The sequence below is a fragment of the Bufo gargarizans genome, chromosome 5 (genome assembly GCF_014858855.1).
Source record: "Bufo gargarizans isolate SCDJY-AF-19 chromosome 5, ASM1485885v1, whole genome shotgun sequence".
Classification (NCBI taxonomy): domain Eukaryota; kingdom Metazoa; phylum Chordata; class Amphibia; order Anura; family Bufonidae; genus Bufo; species Bufo gargarizans.
Window position 1 is genome coordinate 152,488,619 of NC_058084.1, and position 15,276 is coordinate 152,503,894.

Genomic DNA, 15,276 nt, shown 5'->3' on the forward strand with positions numbered 1-15,276 from the left:
GACAGATATTGAGGACAAGTCATCAATATTAGATTGGCAGGAGTCTGGCCCCCAGAATGCCTGATGTTTTCTGAAGGGGCTGCAGTGCTTGGTCAAGTGCTGCACCCTCCTCAATATTTGCCTGCATGCCGTAGTGAATGGGAACAGGGACCCCCCAACACCATCCTGACAGGAGATAGTCAGGACTAGGGGAACAAGTGAGCTGCCTGTGCTACATTTTTTCAGTAACTTGACGAGGGTGGCGGGTTTTCCCCCCTACAATCAGAAGACACAGTGTCATTGTATTGCATTTTCCATTTACAAGCTCTCATTATTTCTAAGATAAGGGGCTGCGCTGTCGATTTATTGCTGCTGCAGACACGAGAATGGGGGAGAGATTTCACAATTGGTGCAGTACACATGCATATATTTCTCCAGTCCCCTGAGCCACACAAACGGGCAAAAGATATGTAGTTATCAGGCGAGTGATGCAAGGCATAAATACTCTGGATCTCGAAGCTTTGTTCCAGCCCGCTGAGAATTCAGTGCTGTTCATAAACCTTTATTCCCAGGCCTGGTTTTGTTTGTGGTGACATTTGAGTCTGCATCATGTGAAAAAAAGAAGAGCAAAGGCAATGGGGGTTTGAAATGCGGTTTAATTTCTCTTTTCCTTCAGTCACTGATAGCTTCTGCTCAGATGATGGAAATCTCTGCCGCGGTGTAGATGTAAGAACGATCTTGTGTTCCTGACCGGAGCACTGTGCAGGTGTCGCGAGCAGTTTTCCGAACTGTTTCACCTTTTCTGTTTGTATAGTTTTCTTTATGGAGTAACTGATTCCAAAAACTCAAAAAAAAAACATGTCCGCTCAATTTGACATCTCCTAAAAGTACAAGCTCAAATTGGAAGTGCTTTTTAATTGCGTAGCCACTTGATCTGTCATTTGCATTTAAAAATCCATTTTCATGTTCAAAAGCGACGACACGTGATTGGCATCAAACATAGGGAATTCTCTAAAATGGCCCCTTTTACAATGACGTCCCATGTTGTGCCTACAGAATAATTGAATTTCTTGTAGGCTTAAGAAAGGTTTAGTTGTGGTTGTGTTTTTTTTTTTTTTTTTTTTTTTTTTTTTTTTTATAGTTTAACTATTGTAGAGCATTTTTGAGAAGTAATAGATGTCTGCATTTCCAGATAAGTATTTAGTATTATAGGGCATGCTGTGAAAATGAAGGTGAGACGGCGCGTTTGTATGAATGTAGGCCAAATAAAATGACTGTAATCTTAGCTATTACTCTTTGTACAGTGCTCTGCCAAGCACTGAAAGAATCTCTGGAGCGAGATTGTTGCTCTGCAGTCCTCTGGTTCCAGGGGTTTCGTAGAGAATTGTCTGAGAAATAAAAGGGAGTAAATAAACTGTAGTTGCATATCTCTTCCTCTTCCATTAGCCATCTTTTTAGAATATTTATCCTATCCTTCATTCATTTTTCAAAACGGGTCAGATTTCAGAAACTTCCTAATACAGTGCCTGTCCATAACTTAGCACCACTCAAGTCAATGGGGCTAGGCTGCAATTCTACTCTCAGTCCATGGACAAGGCGGCCTGGAAGAAAGCAGCCATGTCTTTCTAATCCTGTTCAGCCCCTTGGCTATGGATACCTTTTGGGTCAATTTATTTCCCATGATTGAATTTTACTTATTTTGGGCTAAAACTTATTTTTTTTTAATTAAAAATGTTCAGCTGTTTCTGAGATACAGAGTTAAGTCGGTCAGTTTTTGTCCTCTTTGAATCTCGTCATCTGAGGGCTGATGTGTAGCTCTTATCTCTGATCTCCTGACTTCTTAAAACTCTTTTATAGCTCAATTCTTGTCAAACTGATAAGAATATGGCTTACATTAATGTTTGAGGTCAGACATAAGAGCTACATATACCCCTCGGATGACGGGATATAAAGAAAACAGTCCGACAGCCTGCAAATTCTGTTTCTCAGAAACGGCAAAACATTTTTAATAAAAAATTGAAAAAAATAAATACATTTTTTTAATATATATATATATATATATATATATATATATAATTATATATATAACATTTTTTTTAGCCCAAAATGCATAAAATGCAGTAATTGACAAAATGTGCTCCCAAAGGTGTTCACAGCCTTTGGCCTCATGCACACGACCGTTGTTTTGGTCCACATCTGAGCCGCAGTTTTGCACACGGACGCCATCCGTGTTTTGCGGATCTGCAATTTGTGGACCACAAATTCACATGGACGTCCCGGAGTGCTCCGGATGCATCGTGTGTGCATTGAGGGAAACCCGCTTGAGTGCGCACGCAATTTCAGTCAGTTTTGACTGCGATTTGGTTGTGTTGTTCAGTTTTTATCGCGTGGGTGCAATGCATTTTGCACGCACGTGCTAAAAATCTGAATGTGGTACACAGACCCAAACCCGGACTTCACTGAAGTTCGGGTTTGGGTTAGGTGTTCTGTAGATTTTATTATTTTCCCTTATAACATGGTTATAAGGGAAAATAATAGCATTCTTAATACAGAATGCTTAGTAAAATATTGTCTATAGAGGGGTTAACAAATAAAAAATTAACTCACCGCATTTACTTGTTTGCACAGCCAGCATCGTCTTCTTTCTTCTTCTTTCAGGACCTGCAAAAGGACCTTTGATGACGTAATCGCGCTCACCACGTGAGCCCTTCTATCTTCATTCAGCAGGACCTGCGCTGACGTCACCGCGCTCACCACGTGGTGAGTGTGATTATAGTATGTCATCAAAGGTCCTTTTGCAGGTCCTGAAAGTAGACGATGACTGCTGCGCGAACTAGTGGATGAGGTCAGTTACTTTTATAATTTTCTGAACCCCTCAATCGAGATTGTACTATGCATTCTGTATTAAGAATGCTATTATTTTCCCTTATAACCATGTTATAAGGGAAAATAATACACTTAATTTAATGGGGTCCGGGGTTGCTCATCCTTATCATCTCCTAGCAACCATGCGTGAAAATCACACCGCATCCGCACTTGCTTGCGGATGCTTCCGATTTTTGACACAGCCCCATTAATTTCTATGGGGCCTGCGTTGCGTGAAAAATGCAGAATATAGAACATAATGCGATTTTTCACGCAACGCACAAGTGATGCGTTAAAATCACCACTCATCTGCAAACCCCCACTGAAGTGAATGGGTTTTGATTCAGTGCGGGTGCAATGCGTTCACATCATGCATTACACCCGCGCGGAAAACTCGCCCGTGTGAATGGGGCCTAAGTGTAACGTTGAGAACATGTCCCTTCTGGTTTCTGTGAGGTGCTCTAGTGGAGACCTTGTATGGATACAAATCATCACAGGGGGTGTCTTTTACTTTATAGCATTTTGTATTCATGTTTTTATCCATGTTGTAGGACACCTTTTTTACACAGTCAGCGAGGAGTTAACATTACACACTATCTTATATTACTCATTTTAGCTCACTGAGAAGCAAAGACCATGGTTTAATATGGAGAAGTTGTCATCTACTACAAGATGTTGTAATGGAGGATTTTCCATCTGAAATCTTTCTGCAGAGACCAAAGATTGTGAAGGTTAGACAAAGACTTGCAATGGTTATGTTGTTGTGTGTTATTTTTATTGCTTTACTTTATTACCGGGTGGGTAGAATTACCATTCTCATGTGTCCACCCCAATATCAAGGTAAGGCCTCATGCACACGGCCGTGTTCCGCGGCCGAGAGCGGTCCGTGGTATGCCGGGCTGGATTCCTGTTCAGAGCAGGAGCGCACAGCGTCATTGGTTGCTATGATGCCGTGCGCTTCATGCCACCGCTGCACTACAGTAATACACTCGTATAGTGTATTACTGTAGTGCAGCGGTGACATGAAGCGCACGGCGTCATAGCAACCAATGACTCTGTGCGCTCCTGCTCTGAACAGGAATCCAGCCCGGCATACCACGGACCGCTCTTTGCCGGAACGGAAAGGGCGGCCCATTGTAGAAATGCCTATTCTTTTCCGCAAAACAGACAAGAATAGGACATGCTATATTTTTTTTTTGCGGGGCCACGGAACGGAGCAACGGATGCGGACAGCACACAGAGTGCTGTCCGCATCTTTTGCGGCCCCATTGAAGTGAATGGGTTCGCATTCGAGCCGCAAAAATGGCGGCTCAGATGCGGACCCAAACAATGGCCGTGTGCATGAGGCCTAAGCAGGAGGCAACGAGCTTTAACTGGGGCCTGCTCCTGCTTCATTGTGTTATATGGCAAGAGCTGCAGAGCACTTCCGTTAGACGCTATTATCATTTGTGATTACACTTACTGTACTTTATTATTCCATCTTTGCTACTTTATATGGTGTGCTGTATTAGTAGTAAACCCAACGTTCATTTTATTACTACAAGACATGCATTTTATTTGTCTTTGTTATTTACATTCTTTCTTATATGAAACGAATCTGGTTGTGTATGAAATCACTGTTATACTAATCCCTGTCAAATTTTGCACCTCCAGACCCTTTTGTCTTTGCTAAGCCTTGCATTTGAGCAAGATGGACAACAGCATTTGGCATTTCAGTCTGCTTCCTGTTTGCTTCGCTTGTGTACACTGCTAAGAAACCGACTGAACTTTCATAGAGATCCTGGCTTCTTGAGTACTAAACAAGGTAAACCTAATCTTAGAATCGTATGATGTTTTCAGTTATTATAAATTACATTTATAATGTAAAACGTTGGTTGGTTGTGAATGTAATATGATTGAATATGTATAACGCCACAATAAGTACAGCTCTGGACATTGTTGCCCCCTCACACACAACAAAACCAGAAAAATCAACAGAGAACCCTGGCACGCCAACCTGACCAAAAACCTCAGACAAGCTTCCAGGGCTGCTGAGCGGAGATGGAAAAATCCCATTCTAAGGCCTCATGCACACGACCGTTGTGTGCATCCGTGGCCGTTGTGCCGTTTTCCGTTTTTTTTCACGGACCCATTGACTTTCAATGGGTCCGTGGAAAAATCGGAAAATGCACCGTTTGGCAGCCGCATCCGTGAGCCGTGTTTCCTGGCCGTGAAAAAAATATGACCTGTCCTATTTTTTTCACGGCCAACGGTTCACGGACCCATTCAAGTCAATGGGTCCGTGAAAGAACACGGATGCACACAAGATTGGCATCCGTGTCCGTGATCCGTGGCCGTAGGTTAGTTTCATACAGACGGATCCGAAGATCCGTCTGCATAAAAGCTTTTTCAGAGCTGAGTTTTCACTTTGTGAAAACTCAGATCCGACAGTATATTCTAACACAGAGGCGTTCCCATGGTGATGGGACGCTTCTAGTTAGAATACACTACAAACTGTGTACAAGACTGCCCCCTGCTGCCTGGCAGCACCCGATCTCTTACAGGGGGATATGATAGTACAATTAACCCCATCATATCCCCCTGTAAGAGATCAGGGCTGCCAGGCAGCAGGGGGCAGACCCCCCCCCCTCCCCAGTTTGAATATCATTGTGCGGCCCCCCCCTCCCCTGTTGTTAACTGTTGGTGGCACAGTGTGCGCACCCCCCTCCCTCCCTCCCTCTATTGTTTTAATACATTGGGGCCAGTGTGCGCGCGCCCCCCAACCCCCCCTCCCTCCCTCTATTGTTTTAATACATTGGGGCCAGTGTGCGCGCGCCCCCCCAACCCCCCCTCCCTCCCTCTATTGTTTTAATACATTGGGGCCAGTGTGCGCACCCCCCCCAACCCCCCCCCCCCCCCCCCCCTCCCTCCCTCTATTGTAATCATCATCGGTGGCAGCGGAGTAGAAGATTTTCATACTTACCTGGCTGCTGGCTGCTGCGATGTCTGCGTCCGGCCGGGAGCTCCTCCTACTGGTAAGTGACAGGTCTGTGCGGCGCATTGCTGTCACTTACCAGTAGGAGGAGCTCCCGGCCGGACGCAGACATCGCAGCAGCCAGCAGCCAGGTAAGTATGAAAATCTTCTACTCCGCTGCCACCGATGATGATTACAATGGGGGGAGGGAGGGGGGTGGGGGGGGTGCGCATACTGGCCCCAATGTATTAAAACAATAGAGGGAGGGAGGGGGGGTTGGGGGGGCGCGCGCACACTGGCCCCAATGTATTAAAACAATAGAGGGAGGGAGGGGGGTTGGGGGGGCGCGCGCACACTGGCCCCAATGTATTAAAACAAGAGAGGGAGGGAGGGGGGGTTGGGGGGCACGCGCACACTGGCCCCAATGTATTAAAACAATAGAGGGAGGGAGGGAGGGGGGTGCGCACACTGGCCACCAACGAGTTAACAACAGGGGAGGGGGGGCCCACTGGCCACCAATGAGTTAAAAACAGGGGGGGGGGTCTGCCCCCTGCTGCCTGGCAGCACCTGCCAGGCAGCAGGGGGCAGTCATGTACACAGTTTTTTTGTATATTCTAACCTGAAGCGTCTCCATCACCATGGGAACGCCTCTGTGTTAGAATATACTGTCGGAAATGAGTTTCACGATGTAGCTCATATCCGACAGTATATTCTAACATAGAGGCGTTCCCATGGTGATGGGGACGCTACAAGTTAAAATATACCATCGGATTGGAGAAAACTCCAATCCGATGGTATAACAGAACTCCAGACTTTACATTGAAAGTCAATGGGGACGGATCCGTTTGAAATGGCACCATATTGTGTCAACATCAAACGGATCCGTCCCCATTGACTTGCATTGTAATTCAGGACGGATCAGTTTGGCTCCGCACGGCCAGGCGGACACCAAAATGACTTTTTTTTCATGTCAAGGAAGACCCACGGACGGAAAAACGGTCACGGATCACGGACCAACGGAACCCCGTTTTGCGGACCGTGAAAAAAAACGTCCGTGTGCATGAGGCCTAAGGATCACGTCACCACCTACAAGCAATCCCTCCTCATTTTAAAATCCTCACTCGCTGATGCAAAACAGGCCTACTTCTCATCCTTCATATCTTCCCTGGCCCACGGCCCTAAACAACTCTTTAACACTTTTAACTCCCTTCTCCGTCCCCCAGTGCCCCCACCCTCTCCTCTCATCTCAGCTGAGGACTTTGCCACATACTTCAAACAAAAGATAGCCAACATCAAAGAAAGCTTCGGTGCACAGTCCCTACAGACCCTCTACATAACTGCTCAGTCCTCTTCTCCCAAAACCCACCAAGCTTCTCCACCATTACAGAAGAAAAACTCTCCACTCTACTCTCCAGATCACATCTCACCACCTTTGCACTTGACCCAATCCCATCCCACCTCATCTCTAACCTCACCACAGTGTTTATCCCAGCCCTATCTCATCTTTTCAACCTACTACTCACCTCTGGTGTCTTCCCTTCTGGTTTTAAACATGCTACCATTACACCTATCCTCAAAAAGCCTTCACTTGACCAGGGCTGTGGAGTCGGTAGATAAATGCTCTGACTCCTCAGTTTTTGGTACTTCCAACTCCGACGCCTCTATATTTAATATGCAAATGTATTTTATACATTCCTTGAAGGAATGAAAGGCAACATACATGTCATTACCACAGAATCACTGGCTAGGAAGCCAACAGTCTACTGTATTGAACAGTTTAAGCCAAAGACAAACACAATGAAAACAACAAAGTTTTATTTTCATTTTTTTTATCAAGTGGCTGGATAGTAGCAGCAGGCGTAAACATCAGGAACAGGAACTTTACCAGTTCAAAAATGCAAACCACATTATTTGGTTGTTTTAGAACAAAAACAAAGCTTATCTATATGAACCAAAAACAAAATCTGTAAAACCTAGAAATGGTTTATATTAATCTTGGAATGTAGTTATAGTTATAGCAAATGCAATTTAAAATCAATTCAATGTAGAGTTCTAAGGAAGAGAATTGCCTCTGCCAGATCCTCTTTCATAGAGGCTCTTAAATCAGACTTTATTATTTTTAGAGCTGAAAATAATCTTTCAGCACGGACTTGGGTGGGTGGCATTGCAGTAACAATTCTGACCACATCACTAATGATCTCTGGATAAACAAGGATGGCTTCTTCTACAGTAAGTTTTGATGAGCGATCATACTTTTCAACTTCTTTTAGTACTTTAAAAAACATATTTACTAAATCAGTTATCAGTGAGAGGCTAGGTTAACCATGGGCGTTGCATTCCCTGTAACAGCGGAACACAACACAATGGAAAGTATAAGTATTGCCGCTCCTTAACTGTGCGTTGCGTGCAATATAGTAAAGCATGCTTCACGGTCACTTAATGTGTTCGTTTTGCGGTAACTTGACTCACTGCTTGCATTGGCCTTTATTCTTACAGTAGAGAAGTAATTAATTATAACTTTTTGTGAATTGGGACATTTAAACTTGCTTTTTTTATTCCAATTTAAATTTAGTCTGAGTCGGTTCATTTTTGCTAACTCCAACTCCAGGTACTCAAAATTGCCTCAGACTCCTCGACTCCGACTCTAGAGCCCTGCACTTGACCCATCTTCTTTGACCAGTTATCGCCCAATATGACTTCTTCCATATGCCTCAAAGCTACTTGAGCAACATGTCCATTCTGAGCTGTCCTCTCATCTCTCCTTCTGCTCCCTTTTTGACTTGCTACAATATGGCTTCCGACCCCACCACTCAACTGAGACTGCCCTCACCAAAGTCACTAATGCCCTACTAACAGCCAAAACAAAAAACATTACTCTGTCCTCCTTCTCCTTGACCTGTCCTCTGCCTTTGACACTGTCGACCACTCCCTTCTGTTACAAACTCTTTAATCTCTTGGCATCACTGACCTGGTCCTCTCCTGGATCACATCATACCGCACAGAGCAGACATTTAGCGTCTCCCACTCTCGCACCACCTCCTCGTCTCATTCCCTCTCTGTTGGTGTCCCGCAAGGCTCTGTCCTAGGACCCCTATTCTTATCTATCTACACTTCATCTACAGCTCATACAGTCCCATGGCATTTAGTATCACTTTTATGCTGACGACACACAAATTTACCTCTCTGGTCCAGACATCACCACCTTACTATGCAGAATCCCACATTGCCTATCTTCCATATCCTATTTCTTCTCTTCTCGCTTTCTAAAACTTAACATGGATAAAACAGAATTCATCATCTTTTCCCCATCTTGCTCAACCCCCCCAACAGACCTATCTATCATGATCAATCACTGCACACTCTCCCCGGTCAACCAAATCCTCTGCCTTGGAGTGACCTTGGATTCTGCCCTCTCCTTCCGACCGCACGTCCAAGCCCTTTCCGCCACCTGCCGCCTCCAACTCAAAAACATCTCCAACATCTGCGCTTTCCTCAACTTTGAGTCTGCAAAAAATGCTTGTACATGCCCTCATCATCTCCTGCCTAGACTACTGCAACATTCTCCTCTGTGACCTTCCATCTAGCACTCTCGGACCCCTCCAATCTATTCTCAACTCTGCTGCCACCTAATCCACCTCTCGCCCTGTTACTCCTCTGCCTCTCCCTTCACTGGCTCCCCATTGCCCAGCGAATTCAGTTCAAAATACTAACAAATACATACAAGGCCGTCCACAACCTGTCCCCTCCCTACATCTCTGAGCTACTTTCCCTATACATCTCCACACGTAATCTCTGATCCTCACAAGACCTCCTTCTCTCCTCTTATCACCTCTTCCCAAAATCACCTCCAAGATTTCTCCCATGCATCCCCCATTCTCTGGAACTCGCTACCCCAACATATCAGACTCTCACCTACAGTGGAATCCTTCAAAAGAAACCTAAAAACCCACCTCTTCAGACAAGCCTACAACCAGTGACCCTGCTGCCTCTATACCATCATGACCAGCTTCACCCTCACCTACTGTGTCCTTCTCCCATAACATGTAGATTGTAAGCCCTCACGGACAGGGCCCTCTCTCCTTCTGTACCAGTTTGTAACTCGTCTTGTTTATGCTTAGTGCAGTTGTCTGTATTATGTATGTATACCCTTTTTCATATGTACAGCGCTATGGAATGAATGGCGCTTTAATAATAAATAATAATATTTGTGATAAACATCACAAACATTCTACATAATCTGTAGTGACTATATTTGTGAGTTATCCCCTCCTTTCTGATTTTCAGCTGTGTCATGTGACCACCTCTAAGATCCAACTGACAGGACAGGAAGTCAGTTACGTCTCTATTCATTCCTTCGAGACTGACAGTGAGGCAGCCATAGGAATACATAGAGAAACTGACTTCCTGTCTACAGATACAGGGGTGTGGAAATAAAAGAAAACAAAAAAAAAAAACAAGGAGACGTTATGCTGTATGGGGGCAGGGCCACAAGGAGACGTTATGCTGTATGGGGGCGGGGGCCACAGGGTGACGTTATGCTGTATGGGGGCAGGGGCCACAGGGTGACGTTATACTGTGCGGGGGCAGGGGCCACAGGGTGACGTTATACTGTATGGGGCACTAGGGCAGCCCCAAGGTGACGTTATACTGTATGGGGGCAACAGGGAGACATTATAGTTTATCAAGTGCCACGTGCAGTGCAGATTGCAGGTAGGGCCAGAGCCTCAGAAGACAGACAGCACAACCTTTATTTCTGACACCCCTGCAGATGAGCGTTCCTCCCGGAGCCTGTCCACATCGCAGCTCCCGGCCTGACCTGCAAGCGCTGACTGGGGTCACATAGCATTATACTGATTTATGATGCTATGTAACCCTTACAGTTCTGGAGTGTGTTGGATAACACTGACATAATGCTGTGCGATGTGGACAGGCTCCGGGAGGAACGCTCATCTGCAGGGGGCTGTGGGGTCTCTCACTCCTCTTCTCCCTATTACTGCCCAACCGACATGTTCCTGCTACTTGCCCGCACAGGGCTAAACAACTGTTCAAACTACTTGCCCGGCGCCCGGAACTGCATGTCCCGGGCGTCGGGCGATAGGAATTCCACACCCCTGAGATAAGATGCCAGGTTACTTAGAAAAAGTCTGAGTGCTGGTTACGTGACACAGCTGAGGATCAGAAGGGAAGTTATAACTCTCACAAATACAGTCACTGGTAAGAAGATTACCTTCACTACCGTTATTTCATGTACCTTTTGAACAGGGTAGAGAATAAACATTTTTGTGGGAGTGCTTCTTTAATCTAACTGGCTTAGGGGTGTGTGTCCTTTCTCAGGGGCATGCCCTTTCTGCTGCAGCTAGTGGCAATTGAAGGATAAAACTGAGCATGTGCTTCCAACTCAGTGAGCAGGACAGAGAAATTAGATAACGAGCGAGCAGCAGGTGGCGATGTACAGATAGATTTAGTTAAATCACTCAGTAGCTATAATACATTTTTAGTTACATGCAGTTCCAAAACTATTCAGATCCAGGCACTGGTTGAAAACTTTAGAATATGTTTCTTGGGACAACCTCTTTAATGGATTGCTAGTACCTAAATATATTAGAATACAGAACTGGGAATCGAAAACCCTTTCCCTTGTTCTTCTATAAAAAAAAAAAATACAGAAAATTTCTAAAGCAAAAATACAGCCTGAACCTCGGGAAGTTTCAATCTATATATTTGTAAGAAAATGTATCTTTAAATATTTCTTTGCATTAAATGTTTTGCAGATATCATTTCCCAGAATTCCTCTGTGTCCTACCATACCCCAGCAGCTCGGAATTCACAGAGTGATTCCCCTGAAAATGAACATCTCCGGCCTTCTGTGGTGGGACGTGCCAACCAGAGGCTCAGTGGAGATGGGCAGGATTGGGATGCTACATCCTCCAGGCAAGTTAAAATAATTTAAAGGGCATCTGTCAGCAGATCTGTATCTATAAAACTGGCTGACCTGTTACATGTGCGCTTGGCAGCTAAAGTCATCTGTGTTGGTCCCATGTTCATATGTGCCCACATTGCTGAGAAAAATTATGTTTTAATTAGGGGTGCACCGAAATTTCGGCCACCGAAAATATCGGCCGAAAATGCACCTAATCCATTTCTGCCGATATTTGTACATATCGGCCGAAAATAGCGGGGAGGGACTGGGAGGAGGAGCTGGGGGCCGGTGCGTTCACTGTGCTCCGGCCCCCAGCTCCAGTAGTTATAAAATGTGTGCAATTAATAAGCATTCTATTCATGAGGCCCCCTCTGCAGTAGAACATTCAATATAGCCACATCCTACTCACAGGGCTGTTATCTTAATGCTGGCCGGCCGGGCAGAGGAGCGGCAGCGTCACGACTGACGTCACATGCCTGCGCCGCCTCCTTCATTCAGAAAGTAGGCCGGGCACATGACGTCAGTTGTGACGCTGCCGCTCGTCTGCCCGGCCGGCCAGCATTAAGATAACAGCCCTGTGAGTAGGATGTGGCTATATTGAATGTTCTACTGCAGAGGGGGCCTCATGAATAGAATCCTTATTAATTGTACAACATTTTATAATTACTGGAGCTGGGGGTCGGAGAACAGTGAACGCACCGGCCCCCAGCTCCTCCTCCCAGTCCCTCCCCGCTATTTTCTATTAATTGTACACATTTTATAATAACTAGTCTGTACTGGAGCGGCAATGGGGGGGGGGGGGGTTCTGTGGATGGCACTGTTATGGGGTGGGTAGGGGTCTGTAGATGGCACTGTTATGAGGTGGGGGGGGGTCTGTGGATGGCACTGTTATGGGGTGGGTGGGGGTCTGTGGATGGCACTGTTATGGGGTGGGTGGGGGTCTGTGGATGGCACTGTTATGAGGTGGGGGGGTCTGTGGATGGCACTGTTATGGGGTGGGTGGGGGTCTGTGGATGGCACTGTTATGGGATGGGTGGGGGTCTGTGGATGGCACTGTTATGGGGTGGGTGGGGGTCTGTGGATGGCACTGTTATGGGGTGGGTGGGTAATATGATTTATTAAATTCATGAAAAAGAATTATTAATAAAATCATTAAAAAAAAAGTATTTTAAAAGTATTTGGGCAAAAAGGCAGTTTCGGTTTCGGTCAAGGGGTATCCTGAATTTTCGGTTTCGGACCAGAATTTTCATTTCGGTGCACCCCTAGTTTTAATATATGCAAATGAGATTCTAGGGGCAATGGGGGTGTTGCCATTACACCCCCATTTACTAGAGGCTCTGCTCTCTCTGCAGCTGCTGCATCCTCTGCTCTTTGACAGGGCCAGTCAGTAAAAACATCATAATGTTTGGACCTATCAATCAAAGGGAACAGGGTGCAGCAGTTGCAGAGAGAGCAGAGACTCTTGGAGTAATGGTAACTCCCCCATTGCTCCTAGAAGCTCATTTGCATTTTTCTCCGCAGTGTGGGCACATATGCACATGGGACCAACACAGATGCCTTCAGATGCCAAGCGCACATGTAACAGGTCAGCCAGTTTCATAGGTACAAATCTGCTGACAGATGTCCTTTTAATCTTCTGTAGTGTAAAGCTTTCAAATATTTTTTCCTAGTACTATATTTATTAAAATGGTGCAGGCTGCTTCATTGGATGCCACCCATGGGGAACTAGAAACTCATGAAAGACTAGACCCAAATCTTTATGCTACCGCATAACCACTGTGGGTGGTGTAGCTAAAACCCCCTTTTTGTACATATCACAAAACAGGGTTACTAGTGATGCTTATTTTTCATAATTATTGCGCACACCATTTTAAATTGCACATTATGCTGTATTCCCTTTCACACGTTCGTAGTATATTGCGGATCCGCAATACACCTGGCCGGCACCCCCATAGAACTGCCTAGGACATGTTCTATTTTTTTCCGAAATGCGGATGAATGCGGAGAATTAATGGGTCTGCCCAGTTCCGCAATTATCCGGAACGGGTGTGGACCCATTCATTCTCTATGGGGCAGGAATGGATGCAGACAGCACACAGTGTGCTGTCCGCATCCGCATTTCCGGAGGGCGGACCCGAACTTCCGGTCTGCGGCTCCGGAAAAAAATAGAACATGTCCTATTCTTGTTCGCAATTACGGACAAGACTAGATAGTTCTATGGGGGTGCCGACCGGGTGTATTGCGGATCCGCAATACACTACGGACATGTGAATGGACCCTTATTTGTACATAGCATTAATAGCATGCAGTCAAGTAATAGGAAGTCCTTGCTGCTCGGTATCATTATTTCTCTGAATATTGGGTGAAAATTATTATTATAATTTTTTGCTTATGTTGTTCCTCTAGGAACGAAGATTACAAAGTTTTTTTTTCCCCTAAACATGCCTACTTGTTGTTGTAAAAATGTTAAGACAGAAATTTAAGTGGTGCAGCTGACAGTACCATGGTGCATCCACTGGATCAGCAGAGCATGTAGCATTTTATGAAGCAATATCTGATCAATTTGGTTTTTCATGCATTTTAACAGCTATTTTTTATAACTTCATTTGACCTGAAATAGGAGCTGCGGAGCAATCTGGATTTTGTTGTGAAAGATACCTCATCATCTTTTGCTTCGTTTTTTTTCCACCTGAACCAGTGAAAACAACTTCAGAATATAAAGACATGTCATGTATAGGAACTTCTGCCAACAGCAACTCTACAGGTGTTTCTACATATACAGTGCCTTCAAAAAGTATTCACAATCTTCAAATTTTTCCACGTTGTTTCATGTTAAACCCACAAACGTAAATGTATTTTATTGGGATTTTATGCTTTCAAGTCTTACCACAGATTCTCAATGGGATTTATGTCTGGATTTTGATTGGGCCATTCTAACTCATGAATATATATTTATTTAAACCATTCCATTGTAGCTCTGGCTGAATGTTTAGGGTCATTGTTCTGCTAGAAGGTGAACCTCTGCCCCAATCTCAAGTCTTTTGAAGCCTCTACCAGGATTGCCCAGTATTTAGTTCCATCCATCTCCCCATGAACTTTGTCCAGCTTCCCTGTCCCTGCTGAAGAAAAGCATCCCACAGCATGAAGCTGCCACCACCATGTTTCACGGTGCGGATGTTTTCAGGGTGATTTGCAATGTTAGTTTTTCGCCACACAAAGCGTTTTGCATTTAGGCCAAAAAGTTCAACTTTGGTCTCATCTGACCAGAGCACCTTCTTTCACGTGTTTGCTGTGTCTTCTACATGGCTTCTGGCAAACCACAGAAGGGATTTCTTATGGCTGGCTTTCAAAAATGGCTTTCTTCTTGCCACTCTTCTATCAAAGCTGGATTTCTGGAATATATGACTGATAGTTGTTCTGTGGACCGATTCTCCCACCTGAGTTGTGGATCTCTGCAGCTTTTCCAGAGTGACCATGGACCTCTTGGGTACTTCTCTAATTAGTGTTCTCCTTATCTGGGCTGTCAGTTTAGGTGGATGGTCTCGGTAGTTGTGCCATA

At 45.1% G+C, this 15,276-nt stretch overlaps 1 protein-coding gene across 1 annotated transcript in view; it reads left to right on the forward strand.

The window, feature by feature from the left end:
- RTTN (rotatin) overlaps window positions 1–15,276 on the forward strand; it is a 209,463-nt gene that overhangs the window by 16,722 nt on the left and 177,465 nt on the right. Inside the window, exons 7-9 of the mRNA XM_044293243.1 lie at window positions 3,461–3,575; window positions 4,498–4,648; window positions 11,569–11,728. Of these exons, the coding sequence (XP_044149178.1) occupies window positions 3,461–3,575; window positions 4,498–4,648; window positions 11,569–11,728 (426 nt within the window). The remainder of the gene's footprint in view (window positions 1–3,460; window positions 3,576–4,497; window positions 4,649–11,568; window positions 11,729–15,276) is intronic.